The sequence below is a fragment of the Crocuta crocuta genome, unplaced genomic scaffold (genome assembly GCF_008692635.1).
Source record: "Crocuta crocuta isolate KB4526 unplaced genomic scaffold, BGI_CrCroc_1.0 scaffold353, whole genome shotgun sequence".
NCBI lineage: Eukaryota > Metazoa > Chordata > Mammalia > Carnivora > Hyaenidae > Crocuta > Crocuta crocuta.
Genome location: NW_027532595.1, coordinates 215,188 through 237,863, shown reverse-complemented (window position 1 = coordinate 237,863; position 22,676 = coordinate 215,188). Strand labels below are relative to the sequence as shown.

The 22,676-nt window shown below is 42.6% G+C and overlaps 1 protein-coding gene and 1 long non-coding RNA gene across 2 annotated transcripts in view; one reads left to right on the top strand and one right to left on the bottom strand.

The window, feature by feature from the left end:
• Positions 1-5,299: 5,299 nt before the first annotated feature.
• The window catches only part of LOC144244734 (uncharacterized), an 80,746-nt gene continuing 63,369 nt past the window's right edge, over positions 5,300-22,676 (top strand). The window contains exons 1-2 of the long non-coding RNA XR_013339043.1: positions 5,300-5,365; positions 16,445-16,535. This is a non-coding gene — a long non-coding RNA (uncharacterized LOC144244734). The remainder of the gene's footprint in view (positions 5,366-16,444; positions 16,536-22,676) is intronic.
• Positions 12,363-22,524, bottom strand: CLXN (calaxin). Its single transcript, XM_077780084.1, has 6 exons — positions 22,353-22,524; positions 17,410-17,568; positions 16,597-16,701; positions 15,790-15,941; positions 15,403-15,507; positions 12,363-12,431 (listed from the first exon to the last, which is right to left on the bottom strand). The coding sequence occupies exons 1-6, from the start codon at positions 22,408-22,410 to the stop codon at positions 12,372-12,374; spliced, it is 639 nt and encodes a 212-aa protein (XP_077636210.1). The 5' UTR covers positions 22,411-22,524; the 3' UTR covers positions 12,363-12,371.

Here is a 22,676-nt window from a genome sequence, read left to right as displayed (position 1 = left end):
CTTCCTCATCTATAAGCCCATGATCTTTTCAGCCATTCAGACTGCTGTCCTTAGGCTGGCTTCAAACATTCCAATGAGGGAAAACACATATGCTATTGTTGGACTGATGATCTATCCAGGTGTTCTTCTTCATGTTTTACCAAATTATTTCTGGCTGCAAGAAAGACCATTCCTTTTTTTTTTTTTTTATAACTTTTTTGGATATGAGTAAAGTTAGATTGGCATTTGGATTAAATCATCTCCCCATTTTTGTTGTTCACTTAGGACTCAGTGCAATGAAATCAAACCCTGATTTTCATTTCTGTAGGTCAGATAAGTGATTTCTTTTGCAATGTGCGATGTTTGTAAAGTCTTTACTAGTAGTAAGGGTCATTCTTGGTCGATCTCCAGAGTCAAGCTTCTCACTCATGCCTATGCTTCACCACAGGATCTAGAGAAAGGAGCGTTCCTACTCAGCAGGGCTGGTGGGGCCCGAGACTCTGCATTCTAACCAGGTGTCTGTGAACTATTGCCGCTCTACAGGCAGTGGACTACAGATGCTCTGCAGCCAAATGGGTCCTCAGTATGTGTAGATATGCCCTCTAGAGAGAAGGGAGCTCTGTGGGATGGACACACACTTGCACCCATGCTGAAGCATAGGCCCCAAACAGGGGTGCTCCATCCTGCGTTTGAGGTGCTCACTCTGTCCCCTCCCATCCCTACCCTCACCTCCAACACCCGTGTCATTCTTGCTATGACCAGGGGAAAGGGTGACCTGAAAGCAGGTCGTCCATTCTTAAAGGCTCTTTGTCATCCTACCCGCCCCCAGTTTATCAAGCTGGGCCATGTGCCATGAGTGTGGGAGGCACGGGGACACTACTGTGAGCAAGGCGGACACTTCCTGCTCCCTACAGAGCCTCAAGTCTGGTTTGTTTATTATTCCTGGAGACTGTGCTTAGCTAGTTCCCCCTCATGTCCATCAGAAGTGGCTTTTCCTAGAGAAGGTAAAACACATCTCTGTTTTCCTTTGCCACACACCTGGAAATCCTTAGATAAGGCTTAGTCTCATGCTGTTCTTTCCCTCTTCTTTTCATTTAGTTCTCTCTCTCTTGCCTCCCCTCATCTCCTCTTTACTTTGCCTATCTCCTTCCTCCTTCCCCTCACATGCATTTAATTTGGTATTACCCATGGAAGGACAGCTGGCTGTCTATGCTTCTATATGGACTCCTGTTGTAGTCCCATATTGGCACTCTTTTGTTAACTGCTTCTATTTTTCAAGGATATGGGTTTCTTCTAAGCAGTAGGATTTAAGGGACCCACTTGCATAACCATATAGACTTGTGTGGCCTGGCTGACTCAGGTTTTCCTTCCTCATCCTTTCAGCACTGGGCACGAGGAGCTAGCTCACCTCCTACACCTGCCACTGTTGCAACCCAGAAGGGCACTGCTTTTGTGGATGGGCCTCAGGGAGCCAGTGATCAGGACAGACTTTGGTCTGAAGGTTGTAGTCTAAGTCCTGGAGGCATATCAGTTACTGTGATCCCAAGACTGTCCAGCTTGCCTTTATTTTCTGAGCCCCACGTGGGGTTTATTTCCACATCATCTTCCATGAAGTAACTAGAAATGGTTAACAAGGGGAGAGATCAGCAGGAAGAGAAAAGCACATGATAAACTGAAGACATGCAAGCCAGTGCGAAAACAGGTGGAGCTGGGCAGTGAAGACCTGAGAGATCTGGAGAGAAGAAAGTCTCACTGTGTGGACAGGTGAGTTCAGGTGTGTGTGTACGAGCACGTTCATGGTGTGTGCTCACGCACACACACACAACGGTAGCTTAAATTAAGGCCAGATAAGAAAGCACACTGAAACTCATATAGTAATGGATTGTGGTTTGGTGGTTTATAACAGATAGGAAAAGGGATTCCTGGGGCGCCTGGGTGGCTCAATTGGTTAAGCACCTGACTTTGGCTGTCATGATCTCACAGCTCATAGGTTTGAGCCCCATGTTAGGCTCTGTGATGATGGTACAGAGTCTGGAGCCTTTTTCGGATTTTGTCTCCATCTCTGTCTGCCCCTCCCTCGTTCACACTCTATCTCTGTCTCTCTCTCAAAAATAAATAAACATTAAAACAATTTTAAAAAGAAAGAAAAAGGATTCCTTAGAAGTAGCTGTGTGTTTGTCAGATACTATATTTGTAAGGAGAAGTCCCTTGCATGTTCAGCCCATAGGGATTCTCACTACGGCCAAGAATAAAGCATCACAGGATGCTAACTCCATTCCATTCCTAGCTGAGAATTTTTGCAGGGAAGGTATTTTTGCCTCATTTACTGAGGAATCTTAATCACCTTTCAATGGGAACTGAACTGCACCTGCTATGGCGCCTTCCAGGCATGCCCACTTAGGGCGCTGACCCCCGGAGGAATTCCAGTTCCACTCAGGGGCTGCAACAGACCAGCAGCCAGTGTCACTTACTCAATGCTGTCTGAATGCCATAAGGGGTAACCAAGGGAGCAACTGATATTACAGCTACTCTTGAAATTGTGACACTGAATAAGAAGACAGGTCCAAGATTCATGAAATACAGGGAAACCATACAATCTTTACATAGTAAGTCATCTGTATCTAATAATTATAGGACCTAACATTTATTGAGCATCTATAATGTGCCAGGCACCATTCTAAGTGCTTTTAATTTATTCAGGTATTTAAACCCCATGTGGCAGGTGTTCTGCTGACCCCCACAGTACAGTCATGTAAAGTAAGGCAGGGTTGTCAAGGCATCTGTCCTGGGCCACGTGGGCAGATGGTGAGAGCAGTGCTTAGCCCTGTCTGGCTGTAGAGCCCACCCTGAACCCTGGCTGTGTGCCTTTCCAGGTATATGCAAAGACTACTGGGGTAGGGGTGCTGTACATGGGTTCTGAAGGAGGTTACCCCATTTCCTGGCATGGCTCTTGGTAGCCCTTCCACAGAAGTTATGTTTGCTCGTTCCTGGGGATGCAGCTCTGAGTTGGGGTTGGACAAAGCACAAGTCCCAGTGTCCCTCCATCTCATACAGGAGCAAAGGCCTTGCTAAAGAGGGGTGCTATGGGGCGCCTGGGGGGCTCAGTCGGTTGAGTGTCCTACTTCGGCTCAGGTCATGATCACTCAGTTCAGGAGTTGAAGCCCCAAGTTGGTCTCTGCATTGACAGCTTGGAACCTGGAGCCTGCTTTGGATTCTGTGTCTCCCTCTCTCTCTGTCCCTCCTCTACCGGTGCTCTGTCTCACTCTAAAATGGAAAACAATAAACAGAGAAGGGTGCTATGCTGCACCTACTTCCCTGGGGTTGGGAGACAAAGGATTTCCACCACCTGTTGTTCTTTGCGTTCAAGGATCAAAAAGCCTCAATCCAACTCCCGGTGGCTCCAACCCCTCTGTGTCCAGGGGTCCAGTCTCAAATTGTTCTATATTCATATTTTGTGCTATAACTATTCACACTCCCACCGGCCCCAAGCAGGGCTCTCCCCTGTCAGCAGTTGAAAGGATCTGCTATTCCTGCATTCTTCCCCTCGAAGCAACAGGTCCCGACAGGGCATGTGGTTGCAGCAGCCGCCTGCTTGCCCCAGGTGGACTGAGCCAGGCCAAGAATGAGAGGGGGAGGTGTGGGGCGGCCAGAATGCAGTCACCTGAGAGGAGGAATTCAACCCGGAGTAATCCCTGGCCCTCTTCTGTGGGTGCTCCTCTCCCCACCCGCCCAGACGCTGCCTGCCCCCCCAGGGCTCCACAGGCTAGGACGTGGGAGGAAGCGTCCAAGCAAACGTGCAGATCCCTCAGCCCGCGGCTCCACAGGACACCGGCCCGCCTCTCCTTGTCCTGGTGATCTCCTCTGTCCCCTCGAGCAGCACCTCCACACTGCTTACCCTCTCCGCCCTCTGGCCTCTCCAGATGCAGTGCTGTGGGCCATGCCATGGCCTGCATGACTTTGTGCTCGCTGGTACCAAGGGCCCAGGTGGTTCCTTGCTGTTTTCTCTAATTGTTGTTCTGGAGGCTTCTTCAGGCCACAGCACTGCTTATTCTGGCTCTCTAGATCTTTTTCCTGGCTGCACATCCAGTCAGAGAGCAATCCCTTACCCTTACATCTGTTGCTCCTCATTCCTTTGGTCATGGGCATTGCTACAGCAACTGCTATACCTTTGACTCAAATTTCCAAAATTATAAAACACTCTCATATTTAACACATCCTGTTGCCCCCCCATTTCTAATAGACCTTGTTTGAACAGGGTGGGAGTTTTTCCTTGACCATGTATGGGGACTTTGCAAAAGACACATAGCTCCATAGCTTTCTGCTATTTCCAGTTGAACATGACAATTGCTTATTTGCAAGAGTGCCTCTGATTACAGGTCATGAGAATGGCTGAGAGGAACTTTAAAAAAAGACACTGAGCCCCGGGCCATGGCTATGACACTGTGTTGGTTCCTGGGATGTGCAGAGAATCCATGTGGCAATCGGATGTTCTTGGGCTGTCGAGCACACAAGTCCTGGGGTGTTAAGGGAGTCACTCAGCCCAAGGATGATTGAGGGAGGAGGGAGAGTTGTCCTGTGTGGAGGACAGGAGGGCAGCGCTGAGTGGGAGCCAGCCAACTCCTGCTCCACCACAGGCTCTGGGGAAAGGGGAGCCCTCCCAGGGCAACCAGGGGCTGTGTGGGGCTGGCGGGGCACGTACCCCCACCCCCCCATCAACACTGCCCGTGCACGGGTCCCAGCCTCCTCTGACTGCACCTCACTTCTGGAGCAGAGCAGCCTGCGTGTGTCATCAAAGCCGCCAGGACTGGAGACTCCACCAAGCCCCTCCCTCCCTCCCGCCTGTCCCCTCCCACAGCAAACCACCCTCTTGCAGGCAGACAATGAAGATAGGACAGCTATTCAGAAAAACGCGTGGCTTTGGAGGCTCAGGACATGTCCCAACTGCACCTGCAGGTTTCCTTTCCTGGGGCCGACGGGCACTGGCTGTGCTGCACCTGCCGCGGGCCAGCTCCCTGCCTTTCAGTCACATACCTCGCGCTGAGCGTGCAGGCCCTGGCCTGCTCCACATCCTGCTCTGCCCTGATGATAGCTCCTCCAGTCCACTGACTTCCCGACACACTCTGCCAGGGAGGCTGTCCCTCTTCCCTCCCACTTGAGATTTTCTGTAATAACAGCACAAGAGAGAGACAAACACTAACCCCCTCACTGTCCCACTTACCTCTGTTTTCTTTGGAAAAAAAAAAAAAGGTCATGTCAGAAAAACCTTTGCTCCTACTCAGTTCATCTGCTTTAGTTTCCATCTCTTCCTCCTCCTTTCCACAACCTCCTTCTCCTATTTTCCAGGACAACAGCAAGTCTGATTTCCCAGATGGTTTGCTCCTTGCAGGTAGGGACAATGTCCTTTTTTCCATATCCCTTTTGCTGCCTGCATGTGGTCTGCAGATATTGGAGGTAGTACCATGCATACATCATGTGTAAATCCAAACATGATTTCAGGGTCCTTGGAAATAAGGAGGGTGCACCCACTTCCTAGTTAATAATCTGATTGTAATTCCTAAGGCTGCTGTAATTCTTTTCTGCATGTGCATGAATCAAAATACAGTAATATTTAGAAATTCAAGGAGGACAGCAGCCTGTTCTGCCCTTAGTCAAATTTACACTATCCAATTTAAGAACACAGCATGTAGACCAAGGTGTGAATTTGGCTAGCTGGAGCTCACGTAACTTGGATGTAAGTTCATGTTTACTCATGGATTTCTGACTTCTGCACTTTCATACAAACCATGCATCTCATTAATTTTTCTCTAATACGTTAGCACTTTAGAGCCAGGATAACAAACACATAAAGCCTTGAATGTAGTTAATCAGGACTGTAGTCATTAACAGTATGGTATCGACTGCTTTAGAATTAGTGGTATCTTGACTGGATGAGAGAGAAATTCAAGACACTCCAATGTGTCTGTTAAACAGAATAAACTACCATGTGTATATCTGTGAGTTTGTTATGAGATGTGTGTGTGTGTGTGTGTGTTTACAGGACAGGTAATTTCACCAACTCCAATCATGAAAATTCCAGTATTGGTTACACTGAAGTTTTATCCTAATTTAATGAGATTCATTTCTACAAATACATTAGATTACTAAAATATTTTTAGAGATATCCTTAAACTTTCTTTAACTGGCTAAGTAGCGTGAGCAATGTCACACATTTCATCAAATGGGCCTCATTTCCAGGTTGTTGGTGTCCTTACTGAATCATTATGTATGAGCTCCTGCTGAGAACACAAACATGTTCCAATGCACGGCACACACTCCACTGTCCAGTGCACACCCATATCAATCTATGTATTTATATCATACTTCACAGTTTACCAAATGATACCATAGACATTATCTCATTTAATTCTTGCAAAAACCCTGTGAGGTAGAGACACCAAGAGTAGGTATTATTTCCATTTTACATGAAATGTAATTTGAGTAACCTATAGCCTATAAATGGGTGGCCATATGTCCTGCTTTGCCTGGGATTACACTGTCCCACTGTAATTATTAGTATCTCCTTTCTCTCTCAGTATCTTTGGTTTGGATGACAGATAGCTATGGTGATCCTCACCGATATATACACTACTTTTCACTTATATCAGACTTTTTAAATGTTTATTATTTTTGAGAGATAGTGTGAGAAGGGGAGGGAGAGAGGGAAAGGGGAGCATGGGATCTGAAGTGGTTTCTGCACTGACAGCAGTGAACCTGATGTGGGCTCGAACTCACAAACTGCAAGATCATGACCTGAGCCGGAGTTGGATGCTCAATTGAGAGAGTCACCCAGGCATCTCTATTTACATCAGACTTTTTAAGTTCATGCAGCTGTGCAAGGCCGTGTGATACCTTGTGACAATTAGAGGTGGTTGGAGCTACAACATAGTTGGGGCTGGGCTACAAATCCAGCTACACCTTGACTAGCATCCTTGGGCCAGTTACTGGCACCTAGTAAAGGCCATATCAAAGTTGCCGGTGTTTGTCACTGAATCATAGCATCTCATCACTGGCATCCTCTTCAGATGGACATCTTTCTGTGGCACCACCCAAGATGGCCCAAGAAACATTCTTTGGCCTTTTCCATTTGAGGAGTCCTGCCCTTCCTGTACTTCCAGAAAGACTTCTTTCTCTTCACAAACCAGCAATGGTCTCAGCCTCTGATCTCTCCTTCTGTGGTTCGATGACCCTCACCTCACTTTTTCTGATGTCTTGACCATGGAGTCACAAGGTCTGATGGCCTGGCCACCATTCATGAGCCCCATTCACCACATGTGGACTTTGACAAGGCAAGGTCCCAGCCCAATGTCTAGATTCCTGTTGGTACCAAACACAGGCACACCTCTACATCCAAATTGGAAACCACAACTAAAGAAAGAAATCTCCAAGGTGTTTTAGATGAGACCAGTGCCCTGGAGAGAGTTGTCAGTGGTCTCACTTACTGATATGCCACATACGCAACACTGCCAGGGAGCCATGAAGGGGGCTCTGCAGATTCTTCAGGAAGCAGGGGTGCTCAGTTATTTCAAACCTCAGGGGGATGTATGGCAAGAACGCATATTGCTTTAGAGAACGATCTTCAATGTTAGAACTAAGTGAGGGCCTGAGTCTTGGCTTTGTTCTTTACCAGGGTAGGACATGAGGAAGTTTTTTCATTTTCTTAAACTCCTCTTTCCACAACCTGTAGGATAAAGAAGTAATGTTCATGTTTACCTCTTAGGATAGCTGTGAGAAATGAGTGAAATAATAAATGTAAAGTGCTTAGCATAAAATCTAGAACAAAAGTGTTCATTGGATTTTTGTGTAATGTATTATTGAGATTGCAGGGATGATTATATCCCACTTCCCAACTATATTGTACTTCTGAAGGAATCATTAAGGAAGACTTGACCAAATGGTTTAATTATTCTTCTGGACTGCCTTGGGCTTCAGAGCTAATCACTCCTACCAGGAGGTAGTGACTCAAGCTCTAAATGTCTCTTGCAAGGAAGAACTTGTAAATTCCTCTGCTTCCTTCCAAGCCATTCTCCATCTTGAGGCTCACTGTTGCCCGGCTCTTTACTGAAGTATGGCCTTGGTTCACATGAAGCCTTTGGAGACAGGGACAGGAGACAGGAAGGTGCACCTCAGGTTAAGGGGAGGCCTGTATTTCACCCAATTTATTCAAATGCCCTTTAAGTTGACAAGCTTCTCACCCAGGGAACTCTCTGTGAGTCTGGCTGGGGCCACATAATAGGGGTAGTGTGGAGCTCAACAGGCAGGAGGGAGGTAAAAATAAACAAGAGGATGTGTGTTTTAGGGGGAGGAATATTTTCTTGACGGATTAGGTAGGAGGCAGGAGGTACACAGAAAGCCACAAATTACCAATGATGGAACTGTGAGCAGTTAACCACTGCTCAGGTTAATGGCACACTGATAAAGACATTTCAAATGTGGAAGCATGCTTTGTTTCATTTGGGAAATTTCCTTCCTTTTTTTCCCTCCTCTTTGAAACTGAGCAAGTTTCCTTGAGAAGATATCTCATGAAAAGGGGACTTTGATTTGCTTGGTATGTACTTCGGTTGGCTTCTCCTTCAATAGTAACTGAGACTGGAAAACATTTAAAGAGATGATCTGCTTCACTCTAACAGAGAACATGGTCACTGAATCAGGAAAGACATGTATCATTTCTCCCTCTTTTTGAAATATTACCAGCCAATCTTCAAGGTTTGCTAAATTATAATTAACATATGCATAGCTTAAATTTTTATTTTATTATGGATTGTTTGTAATAATCCCTCCATGTCAAATACAATTTCCATCCTTTCTTGGCCATGCTAGGAGAGAGTTACCATCCATTCTGGATGACTGTGGGAGAGTTACCATCCACTCTGGAGTACTGTGGGAGTGTTACCATCCACTCTGGAGTACTGTGGGAGAGTTCCCATCCACTCTGGATGACCATGGGAGAGTTGCCATCCACTCTGGATGACCGTGGGAATGTTTCTATCCACTCTGAATGACCGTGGGAGTGTTCCCATCCACTCTGGATGACCGTGGGAGAGTTACCATCCACTCTGGATGACTGTGGGAGAGTTACCATCCACTTTGGATGACTGTGGGAGAGTTACCATCCACTCTGGATGACTGTGGGAGAGTTGGGGTGAATCTGCCAGGGAAAGGACACAGATAAAATGTAGTTAGCAAAAATGGGCAGTCTAAGGAGTGGTTCAGAAAGCGTTTCCCAGACATGGTTGTCTCCACAGTTTCAAAGTGTATTTCATTTTAATTCCCTTTAACAACATCCTTTAATTAAAAATGATATAACTTTGGAGGGGTGGAGAAGGGCAGGAGAGGGACTGTCACTGTGCTTCCAGACAGGGAAGGGGATGACACAGCCATCACATGGCATAGAGTCCTCCTTTTACAACACAAGTCAGGTGAGGGCAGGGTAACCGAACTCTCGCTGTGCTTGGCCTCACAAAGTGGGAACCTGGTAAATGTTTTGGATGACTTTATGATGCAGGCAATTGCAGGCGTGGCTTCTTAACAAGTGCAATCTTGTACACAAAGACATCTGCAGGTGAAGAATGCAGGACGACCAGTTTTCAGTGGTAGTTTTTAAATCCTGTACTTTAAAACATGTACTTGATTGTTTCTCAAACAGACTCTCTCCACACTGTGAGCGAGGCAATGTGTATCTCTCCCAGAGGGGCCTGGCTGGCTTTCTGCTGGTCGTCCTAGGGCACTGGGAGAAGGGAAGCCATTGTTTTGAGAAGCCAGAGAGAGGAAGGCTATATTAAACCCTCCAAATTAAAACTGCTCATCCGTAGTCCTATCCGAGCCACCCAAAGGCAGGCAAAATGGGATGGAGCAAAGTTGGCTATACCTGGGGATTGGAGTCAGGGCAAGCTGGCAGCAGGCAGGCAAGGCCCAGAGGAGGCCGCCAAGCTCAGAGCAAGAGGAAAGAGGGCTTTTCCTCAAAGGCGCTCTGTGTACTCGGGTGACCCTGCTGTTAAGTTGAGAGAATTTTCAGTGTTAAAATCATTTATGAGTTGTTACAGTAGTAAAATTAAGAGAATCCAGAAGTCCAGATATAGTCCCACAGAAGGAAATTATTTGGGCAGATAGGAAGAGCAACAGTGGGGGGCTGGGGTGGGGGGTGTTCTATAATATTAGGGGAAGCTCTCAAACAGATCTCACAAGTTCTTACAGTCAAGTACGGGCAGCATCTTAACTTTCACTAAAATTATTTAGACTTTTCTAAAAAGGCTTTTTTTAAAAAAGTGTTAAATAACGTCAAGTAATAAACTAGGGTTATTCACAAGGAAGTCAATTTTTATACAATCTACAACAAAAAGTTCAGGTGCAGATGTATAAGACTAGCTTTTTACATGATAAATTAAAACTGTGGTCAGTTATGGTCCACAACATCAGCAAGGACGTTAGAAGAATATGTACCACAGAGAAGCAGACTTGGCAGCCCGTGTGCCATGCACAGCAGAAACTTCAAAGCCAGGCTTGTAACCTAACATGCACTTTCACAGACTTACCCTAAGGAAGCAAGTACTGATCATGTGATGAGATTCATTTATGAGGACAGTTCACTTTGGAAATTATTTGTAAAAAAAAATGTGGGAACAATCAAAATGTCAATGACAGGAAGAGGCTTAATCAAGTGTGTTGTGATGAAGCAGGTGTCCATTACAAGTCAGGCTGTAGACAAATATAAGTTGATCTGAGAAAATGCCATGAGATGTGGTTTATAAACAAAGCAGCTTACAAAAGAGCATTTTCAATGCTATCATCTAAAAAAATATAGGTATACTCGGGGCAAATTATAGCTGTACTTATAAATGACTTAAGAAAGCCTGAAAGAATCTATACCAGAGTACTAGTGAATATTTTAATTTTATTTTTTAATTTTCTAAACTTCTGAAATAGTCTTCAGGGAAGCTATATTGCTTTGTAATCAGAAAAATATAATTTTTAAAAATTCAAAGCATTATGTGTTCCACCGTTTCCTACTCAAGACAGAAAAATTGCATCAAGTCCATCTATGTAAGAATCTAAAATTTTAAGAAAATACTTAGTCAGTAAAATACCTTTTATTTCATGGAGTCACTTATTCCATCTATTTGTAACAGTCCATTTTTTTTTTTTACACAAGTTACTCTTTTGCTTAAACTTAATACATATGTTAACAAAAGGGATTTAATGCCCCAAGTAGCCTCTGGGTGTTTAAATATGGACATAGCGGATATCTGCATAATACTCTCTCAGCTGCTTGCATGCATATAAGAAATGGTGGACAGTAGCTACCAGAGCCTAAGTGGGCCCCTTTTCTCATGTTGCATCCAGTGCCTACAGGCACCTGGTGGATAGTAGGAGGCAGAGAGGAAGCAGCTTTGCCTTCAGGAGTTCATGGCTGGTAGGATGCGATGTGATGCGCTCCCTGTTAAGGGATGCATGATGGGATGCCAAGAGGTGGGGGGATCCACTGAGGTTCACCCACGTGGGGACATGGAGACAGGGACAGGGCTGAAGTGGAGAGGCAGAGGGAGCCAGGGAAGAGCTTTGCAACCAACTATAATAGGGTGAGGAGTCTCGGGGTGACTCCAGAGATAGACTGAAAGCTGTGGCAACATCATGCACTATGTACAGAAATATCCCTTTCTTCATTCTCTGCTCACCAAGGGTTTGAATTTATCTTGTAGCACTTTGTACTTTTCCATCCACGGTGTTTACTGAGCACCCATTCTGTGCAGGGAACTGTCCTAACCGCTGTGACAGACATAAAGATGGGTGCAGGACCCTTGTCTTCAGATGCCTACTGTCTCCACAGGCTATTCTGGCAAAGCCTCAAACAATAATATGCATCATGTTGAAGTGGGTTCCATGTTGCTCTCAGCTCTCTGAACATCCCTCCATGCCTAGCATAGAGGTGTTTAAGTGCTAAATGCCATTATCCTTTTCTTCTTTTGATGTGGTCTTTATTTAGTGCTCCAAAGGAAATTCAGTAGTCTCACTGATTTTTAAATGTATACCCAGCATCTTTCTGACATGAAGAATATTTGCCTCAAAATGCATGATTATGTAATTTCTCTGTTTTATCATAGTTCAACAGATAGGCTAGGTGATAAGATATCTGGCAATGTTAACTTGTCTTGCCAAACCCAACATTTAGTATGGGGCTTCTTGTCTTCCATTTATTCACTTGCATCTTCCACCAAAGCAGAATGACACGTGTTGGTGAGCCTTATCCCCCACCCCAAACACACAATTTAACATCATCTTTCTGAGCTAAGTAGAAAAAATAAACAATACGCATGCACCTCCTTTTTTTCTCACTTGAGACAATACAGACATTTAAGTATTCATATATCATTGAATTCATTTGGATCTTTGAAAACTTGGGCTTCAAATTCCATCTGACTCTGTAAAAAATGGGCTCAAATTAGTACAGACTTCCAAAAAGGTAAGAAAAAACAAAATGTTCTGTATGTCTCCTTAATATTTGAAGAGCTACAGGATAACTGAAGAAGAGTGGGGACCAAGAACATGCGACACTCATGCATTTTCCACTCACAGGCAGGGACAGTGCTGATTGTTTTCCAACATGACACTTGGTCTTGAGCCACAGAGATGAGCAAGATCACATGACACGGCTCTCAAGGAGCCTCCAGTCGGTGGCCAGTTGGCCAGGAACTGAGCTTAACTCATGACAGGACAGTGCTATAGGGTGTGTGCATGGGGGCTCTGGAGTCCAGGAGGCTTCGTGGTGTCATGGCCAGGCTGTGGCTGAAGCTAAAAAGCTGCACTGAGAGCTGGAGTGGGGAATAGATGTGGGCCAGCAAGACAAGAAACCAAGAGCCTTATGCTTGGGATTTACTAACAAGTAGGGTGTTGTGACCTCAGCAACAGCAGTTTCAGGAGTAGGCTACAGAAGCTATGGTAGTGTAAGTCACAAATATAGACCACTCTCTCAGGACATTTGACTGTGAAAAAGAAAGCCATTGGACAGGAAATAGAAATATGTGTGGGATTAAAGTACTTTCTTTCCTTCCTTCCTTCTTTTTCCTTTCTTTTCCTTCTTCCCTCTATGTTTTCTTTCCCATTCCTTTCCTTTCTTTTCCTTTTCCTTTCCTTTTCCTTTCCTTTCCCTTCCCTTGCCCCATTTCTCTCTCTCTCTCTCTCTCTCTCTCTCTCTCTCCATTGTTCAGATGAGACTAAATTTAAATTCTGAAGGGAAAAATTTAGTAGTGAGGTAAGAGGTTGAAGATATAGGGTAAGAGAATGGTAAGTGATAAAGTAGTCCCTGAGGAGATAGAAAGAGGTAGATCTAGAGCTCACTATTGAACATTTCTGAGATCCATCCATTCATTCATCCATCCACTCAGCATTTACTGAGCACCTACTATATAACATGTGCTACACATGGGGAAATATGGTGAAAAAAAGACCAACTTCCTGTGCTCATGGAGCTTATATCCATGTGTTAAGATAGACAATAAATAAATGAGTAGTTATATTGTATATAGTGATAAGAACTACAAAGCAAAAAGAAGCAGTAGTCAGGGTAGGAGAGGGAGGCGTGAGTAGTTAAGACAGTGGATAGCATCTGCACAGAAACTGAGTGGAGTAAGCAACTGAGGCATATTGAGGTCTGAGGACAGGACGCTTCAGACAAAGCTGCAGCAAGTGCAGAGTCACCTACTGTAGGGAAAGCAGCTAGGTGGCTGGAATGGCTCCAGGGGCAGGAATCATCCATTGGGAAGGTAGTAGGAGACCATGGTTTAGAGAGAGACCTGGGGTCTGAACAGACATCAGAACACACTGGGGGTTCCAAGCAACAGAGGGGCATGACAGCATTTGTATTTTCAAATATACTGGATGTTGTGGAGAACAGTTTGTAGGGGGCAACAACAGAAGCAAGAAAGCCAGTGAAATAGGCTGGGTGTCAGGGTGGCAGCTTGATTTAGTTGGCAATCAGACATGTGGAGAAGTTATATTCAAGGACATTTTTTTTTTTGAGAGAGAGAAAGAGAAAGGAGAGAGAGAGAGAAAGAGAAAGAGCAAGGAGGACAGAGGACCTGAAGAGGGCTCCTTGCTGACAGCAGTGAGCCTGATGCAGAGCTCAAACTCAAAAACTGCAAGATCATGACATGAACTGACATCATGAACTGACTGAGCCACCTAGGTGCCCCAAAGACATATTTTGAAGAAGGGGCTGCTATAAGAGGGAAATTAAAGGTGACTTAGGTTTTTGACTGGAACTGAGTGTACAGCCATGTCATTTGTTGAGGTAGGGAATATGGGAGAAAAATGATTTTTGGAGGAAAATCAAGAGTTCATTGAGATTATCTATACAATGGATACTACATGGCAATAAGATTATCTACTGGAATGTTGAGTAGGCAGCTGGAGAAACCAACTAGAGATTGGGAGAGTGGGCATATGGTAATGTTTATATATCACGTCACTCTACCTGCTTAAAATCTTCCAATGAATCCTCATGATCTTCAAGACAAAATCCAAGCTCTAAGCTCCATAGGATTTGGCTCTTCTATGCATGTCCAGCCTCAACATCAGTCTCATACCACACTGAATGCTCTTCTGACACAGTCTTTCTTTCTCTCCCCTTCTTTCCCCTCTCACGCATATGCCATTCCCTTCCTTAGACTGCTCTTCTCCATTTTGATCTTATTAATCACTGTGGCCTTAAAACCCAGCTAAACCTTCCCTGTCCCACCAGCCATTCACCAGTGATTCCATCCAGCTGGATTTGATGCCCCTGACCACCGTGACACTCTATTGCACATATCTCTATGGACTTGAGCACCAGGGCACCCAGGGTAGTCCATAACTGGAGACTGACCTGGGGCAACTTGACTAAACTCTCTGATTCTCAGTTTCTTCATCTGTAAAATGAGGATAATAATACTACCTCCTTCATAGCATTGTTGGGGAGATTAAATGAGGTAATATGGGGCAGTGCTTAAAACATTGCCTGGCCTTGATGAAACACGAACAAGTCATTATTATTATAGTAATACTTATCACACTGTTGTGTAATTATTTTCATGCTGGCCTTTCCCAGAAAAATATTAGCCCTTGAGTGCAGACATGGAGCCTTTTATCTGTGTTTCTGGAATATGTTATGCTTCAATAATTGTTTCTTACATGAATTAATGAGTTAATAAATGGGAAAAATAGCTTTAGGCTACAACAGTACTATGAGATGAACCAGCAGGTTCTTCTTCAGTGGGCTTTCTCTACTTAGAAGCTATTCTTTGTAGGTGAATATAATTAATCTGATCCTTCACTCACCAAACCTACAAGTATATATATAATATATACACTATATATTGGTCACTCTTGGTCACTGTTCAGTGAAAGTGATATTACCTTTGGATCAGGTAGACATGGTCCAAAAGCTTCCAGTAGAAGGGTCTCTTCTCTCACAGCATGTTCATAATCTGAGAAAGACAGCTTCCCATCATGATCATGGTCCTAGGGAGTGACCAGCCACACATCAGTCAACATGTAAAATACTTATTGCAAACACAAACTGTATCTTGTTGGTCAAGTGTAAATAGAAGAAAGGTGTTGGGAAAATGAGAGACTAAATAATGACATTGAAAAGAACTTTTAATATTATAATAAAAAAGCAACAATACAAGTGTTTTATTTTACCAAGCAGGAAAGTGATAGTTACTGTAATTTGAATTCTTATTTCTATCCCATATCTGGCCTGTAAATTTCAACATAAAATCCTAAATTTCCCATATTTACCATTTTTTTAAGAGTTATTTCAACCAAATCTTTAATTCCTTCATCAGGGTCTTCTTCAGATGGCTGTTTGAGAAGGCTGTTCTTCAACATATGGAACATTTCCTCCTTTGAAATGAATCCATCACCATTCAAATCAAACACTTCAAAGCAATCTTTTAAAAAAATAACCAATTATGAACAAAAGGGAACCATTTGTTCTGTTACAGTTTTCAAGGCCAGCATCTGTATTGTGGATGTTCATGTTAATCCCGCAGGCCGTGGTGCAATCTAGTTTCCATAGTAAATGCTTAGTGCACACTTGCTGAATATAGTCAACAACGCTTAGAAAGTAACTCCTTATACTCCTTCGGTAAGGAACAACCGTGCCAAGGAACAATGACTTGAACATTTCATCTTGAAACTCTTGGAAAACTGATTGAAATATGATCCTTAAGCAGAGTTTATCAGAATGAATTAAGAATTAACTAAGAAACAGAACACTTGAATCAATGTTCACTACTTCTATGGTTAACAACTCAGGTAATTAAATATGTAGATACTTAATACCCTGAACATAAATGCATATGTACATAGTTAGCATGTACAGTATAGTATTCGCTTATACACACTTGCTCAGCATGAATCTCTTGACTTTCCTTTGTATTAATTTTCTCAGCCTTTAGCATTGACTTAAACTTACTAAGAGGGATTCAAACCAACCAACCAAAAGACAAACCTTTTCACTGGCCAGGTTGGAAGACATAGAGGTAAGTTCTTTAGATATGTTAATCCTAATGCCCAAAGCAATAGAATAACCATAAATCTTACATTTCATTTTTTCTTCCAAAGTTCCTCGAAGAAATACTGATAATCCATAAATCCACTCTGATACATTTACACAGCCATCATTGTCCTTATCAAAACCTCGGAATACTGAGAGATGAGAGAAGCACAACATTATACTTATGCTGTATTTTTTTTTTCTCAGTAGTATATTTACACTAGTGGTACTCACTTTTAAAATTTAGACAAAATTTCAGGATCAGATGGTCCAACATTCTCACTTGACAAAGGAAGGAGCTAAGACATAATATTGGAAACTCTTTTATTTAAACTTTGACAGTTTCCCTTCATACTTTGTGGAAGCAAAGTAAATTCTGAGTATCTATATATATTAATCAATAATTATTAACATATGAATATATAAGTACATTAAATATGTTGATATATTAGCAAGATAAAATACATTATTTTATATTTTTCTTACTCAACAGTAATGCTATTACATGACATTAAGACTATAACTTACTCTTTATTGAAATACTTTTCATGATGTAAAGAAGTTTGTATGTCTTTTAAAACTATTCTTTTCATTATTATATTTAATAAATAGAAATAGTTTTGTTTTCCGATATAAAGTAAGGAAAACCTAATTGTTCAAGCTAGACTTTGCCCTTTTCTAAAAAAGACAGAGAGGGTAGAATCTCCTTTCTTATGATCCATCCCAATGAATATACAAATTAATTTTTAACATTTAAGTGAAATTGCAGATTCAGAACATTAAGCTTTCTACCAAGAATATGTCCAAACCCAAACTTTTTTGTCCAGTTATGGCTAGATGTGAATATTGTGTCTTCTTACCTCTGTCCATAATCATGTCATCTGTCATTCCAAATGTCATATGTAGGATGTTTCGAAATGCATTACGATCTAGTCCAGTTACCATACCTTGCCGCTCTGTTACATCACCCACCAACTTATAAAAAAGATTTATAAGACAGTCGACTTCAAATGTATTAACTGTGAGAAAATAAAATTAAAATATAACAAAAATGCATTTTAATCTTTAATTTCTAACTTAAATTTTGTATTAATGAGTTTATAAACAACATCAAGGCCATCAAATACTTAGGTTTCAACAAACTATCCTGTTTTAAGATTCATGACACTTAAATTAATAGCGATGGCCACTGCACAGGATTCTTCATTAAAAGAAAAGAAACAGCCTTCCCACCCAATAGGACTTGAATATTAAACAGATGTAAACTCAGTCATGTATAGGAAGAAAAGGATATTAGCCAAGTTACCTGAAGAACGATTGTGGGGTCAGATCTTAAACTTTAAAGGTAGCAGAGGTGCAATTAAAGTGAGCAAGGTAATGTTTAAGAAGGGTAATTTTTCCCTAGCATTTTTATTGTAGGCATTTATGAGATTTATAACTTAACTTTTCCCTGGAAATAGATACCAGGCTCCTGAACACCACGCAATAATTTTCACTTCACATCCGCCTTAGTGAAATCATTAAGCCAGAATTTTGGACATCAGAATCACAATAAAGAAGCATTTACCCTTCTAGCACTCATTATGGTCCTTATTGTATATGATCTGAAAATTAACATGCAAGTATTCAGTAGTATTTTGGATGAAGAGAATTTTTAAAATAGATTTAAAATAGATACACAGACATGTATACTGGCCCAGGCATAAAATTGCATGAAGGGTGTTTATAAATCCTCAGCTAATTATTTGTGTTCTAATTCTCATTTGAGGTACATAGGTAGAAGTGTTCTTGCCTGGCATTAAGAATATAAAAGTGAGTTTAGGGGTGCCGGGGTGGCTTAGTCGGTTAAGCGTCCGACTTTCGCTTAGGTCATGATCTCGCGCTTCGTGGGTTCGAGCCCCGCGTCGGGCTCTGTGCTGACTGCCAGCTCAGAGCCTGGAGCCTGTTTCAGTCTGTGACTCCCTCTCTCTCTGACCCTCCCCTGCTCACGCTGTCTCTCTCTCTCTCTCCTAGAAATAAATAAAACATTAAAAAAAAAAAAGAATATAAAAGTGAGTTTAAAATGAAGTATAGGTGGAGGATGAGAAAGATCTATGTCAAAACAAAACAAAATTATGGTTCAGCATTTTTAAAACACAAGGATGAAACCTGTTTGAATATAAAGGAAGACAGCAGGTAGGAATGAAAAATCATGCCCTCATCCTACAAGTCAAGACAGGATATATGATATCTGGTTTTGGGTACCACAATTTAGGAGGAACGTTGAAAATTAGGAGAAATTAAATATTTATGGAGCTACTGGATGGCTCAGTTGGTTAAGCGTCAGACTTTGGCTCTGATCTCACGGTTCATGGGTTCAAGCCCCTCGTCGGGCTCTGTGCTGACAGCCAGCTCAGAGCCTGGAGCCTGTTTCAGATTCTGTATCTCCATCTCTCTCTGACCCTCCCCTGCCCACACTGCCTCTCTCTCTTTCTCCCAGAAATTAATAAAACATTTAAAATTTTTCAAAAATAAAAAAAAAATATTTGGTAAAAAGTTGTTTGGAGGGCACCTGGGTGGCTCAGCCAGTTAAATGTCCAGCCTTGGCTGAGGTCATGATCCGGTGCTCCATGAGTTTGAGCCCCAAGTCAGTCTCTGTACTGACAGCTAGGAACCGGGAGCCTGCTTCAGATTCTCTTCTCTCTCTCTCTCTCTCTCTCTCTTCCCCTCCCCCTCTCATGCTCTGTCTCCCTGTATGTTAAAATTTTTTTTCTTTAATTGATTAAATAGTAGAAAATAATATAATGGTTATAACTTTTAAAAGAGCTGTTATGGGCCATCTGGATGACTCAGTAAGTTAAGCGTTTGACTTGTGATTTAGGCTCAGGTCATGGGGCTCTGTACTGACAGTGTGAAGCCTGCTTGGGATTTTTTCTCTCTCCCTTGCCTGCCCCTCCCCCACTTTCTCTCTCTTTCAAAATAAATAATCTTAAAAAAAAAAAGAGTGGTTAGTTGCTATAGAAAATGGCATACCAGTTCTTCAAAAAAACATTAAACATAGATATTAAACTATGTGCCCCAGTGACTCCACTTCTGGGGATATACTTAAAAGAACTGAAAGCAGGGGTTCAGGTGCTTGTATATCAATGTTCATAACAATGTTATTCACCATAGCCAAAAGGCTATGTGACCTCAAGCCAAGTGACCATCGATGGATGAATGGATAAATAAAATGGAGTGTATGCATACAATGGAATAGTATTCAGTCTTTAAAAGGAAATAAATTTTGACACAGGCTACAAGGTGGATGAAACTTGATAACATTCTGTTGAGTGAGATAAGTCTGATATAAAAGGACAAATATTGTATAATTTCACTTATGTGATGTACCTAGAGTGGTACAATTCAGACACATTAAGTAGAATGGCAGTTGCCAGGGGCTGGTGGAAGGGGAAATGAGGAGCTATAGTTTAATGGATACAGTTTCAGCTGAGAAAGATGAAAAAGTTCTAGAGATTGATGGTGGTAATGGCTGCACAACAATGTGAACACATTTAACACCACAGAATTGTACACTTAAAATGGTAAATTTTATGTTATATATATTTAACCACACACACATAAACCTCTAAAAATAAAGAGCTGTTAGTGGCTGGAGAAGAAAAGCCTTCATAGGGGTGCCTGGGTGGCTCAGTTGGTTACGTGCTTCAACTCAGGCCATGATCTCACAGTTGGTGGGGTTGAGCCCCATGTCAGGCTCTGTGCTGACAGCTCAGAGCCTGGAACCTGCTTTGGATTCTCCCCTCTGCCCCTTCTCCACTCATACTCTGTCTCTCTGAGACAGAGAGACGAAAAAAAACCAGAGAAAAGCATGCATGAAGAATAATGTTCATGTATATGAAATGTTAGCAGAGAGGATGTTGATTAGCCATTTTTTCATTTATGGGTGAAATAAAAATTAACGAATACTAGCTTAATTTATTACCCAAAAGATCCAAGATTATCCATAAGAAAGTTTTTCTTGCTGCAATGTTTCTTAAATTCTAGAATAAAATACTAAATGAAACTAAGGGAGATTCAAGAATTGATTTTCATCTTTTTGGATTGGTCTATATGTGTTCTGTACATCATATTTGTAGAATGGGAGGTTAGCTGGGCAATCACTTAAGATATTTTTTTCTCTAATTCTACAGAATTATTCCATTTCGTCCTGGTAGATTATCAACTGGAAAGTAAAAGAAATTATGACTTTAGGGGAAAGGTTCTCTGTTTAAAACAACGTTTTAATTATAATGTCCATGACTTGTAACTATTTCTATAGAATTTAACTAGTGATCATCAAGGTTTTTAAGGCTCATTTTAAAAATTTTATGTAAGGACAAAAGTAAAAAGAGATGACTATTTTACCTGCCAGGTTTTCACTTACCTTTTAATATATCCCACCTTTTGATTGTTCACAGAATGACTGTTCCAGTACACTGCAAACTTACTGAACAGAGACTAAATCAAATTCAGCATTGTGTATAGCAGTCATTGCATTGCTTATTCACAATGTTCACTAGGTGTTTTAAGATCTGTTTTTCCCCCCTGAAGTGGAATTATTTTGAGAAAAACAACAACAGAACAAAACTCTCACCAGATTATAATAACCATAATAATCCCTTACATTATAGGATGGCTTTTTTCCTAAGAAACTTCAGATGTTTATACACACACTAACTTGTAGATAAGTGCTGGTCCAGTAAAGGAGCATATCTCACCCTTCATTACATTAGATACTAAATACAACTAGAAGACACTAGGTCCTAAATCTCTAGGACTACATTAAACCTGTTTGCTCCTCCTTTGCACAATGGGGGTGGTCCTGGGATTATGGCGTCTCCTATTTTCTCAAGCGGCAATTAGTTTTGCAATCAGCGAAACAATTTATAAGCTTGTCCATCAGACATATGTTTCTCATTGTAAACCATCTCTATAGCTTCCATGCCTCCTCACTCCAGTACAATGCTGTGTTGTTGTTGTTGTTGTTGTTGTTTTTTCCAGTCTGGATACAATTCTAAAGTTGCCTGTGAAATTCTAGGGCCATGTTTTAGAACGTGTGATCGGAGCAGCTCTCTTTATTAAGTGCTCATTTTGTCGCCTGCAGTCACCTTTACCTTGCAACCCCAGCAGCAACTGCAAAGTCTAAGTCTGGAGTCAGGGGCAGGTTCTTTACTGTGTGTTTAGCATTGTGGAGCTCTTTGGTTTCCAGACACATATCCTTGCTCTGAGGTTTTTGTGCTACTCAACTCAGCTTTCCTAAGGATGTTCAGCTGTCTTTCCCTTACGGATTTCCTGGTAAGTTCCCAGAACGTAGATCTCGCCAGTTTACTTGCTCTAAAAAGAGCTAGAAAACAGGTACAAGTTGGTTGTACTAGTTTTCTTTAACCTGGTGGGTTTCAGTACTTATTTTATACATGTGTCTGAGGCTAAAACCACACGTGTCCTGTCAGTATATAAGTAACATTTGTATAACGGAAAGGCAAGTTAAGAAGACAGTTTGAGAAGCAAGTTAGTGCATTTATGGGAGTGTAGTTCTAGACGTCTGGATACCTGTATACTAGTCGTTAAGATCATGGGCAAGCATGGGTCACCAGCTCAAGGTAGCCTCAGGGACTCCCTTCCAGACTTCTCTTTAAGGGATGTAAAGTGGGGGCCCCACGGGCATTCAGGCTGGAGACGGAAAGCAGACTGAGCAGGTAGTACCAGCTAGGACATTAGTACCAGATAGGAGAGGAGCCCTTCCCAGGAGTTTCTGCTCCTCCAATACTTTATTCTTACTTACAATGCTTGCAATTTTTAGTTAAAGTGTCAGTCAACTTCTGCATCTTCTTGCGGCTCATGCTGGGCTCTAGGGAACTGGGCCGCGGAGGGTATCTGGGGGCGCGAGGCTGCCTGGACCCTTGCTTGCCCTGGGCCTGGGGCAGCTGGGCCAGCTCTGCCCCACCTGGTGTGCGCGCGGCCCTAACACACAGAGGGGCCATGGCAACGCCTGGGCCGGCTGCTGATTGGCTCCCGGGCGCGCGCGGGGTGCGTGCGCGGCCCTAACACACAACGTGGCCATGGCAACGGCCGGACCGCTGCCTATTGGCTCCTGGGGCTGGGCGCG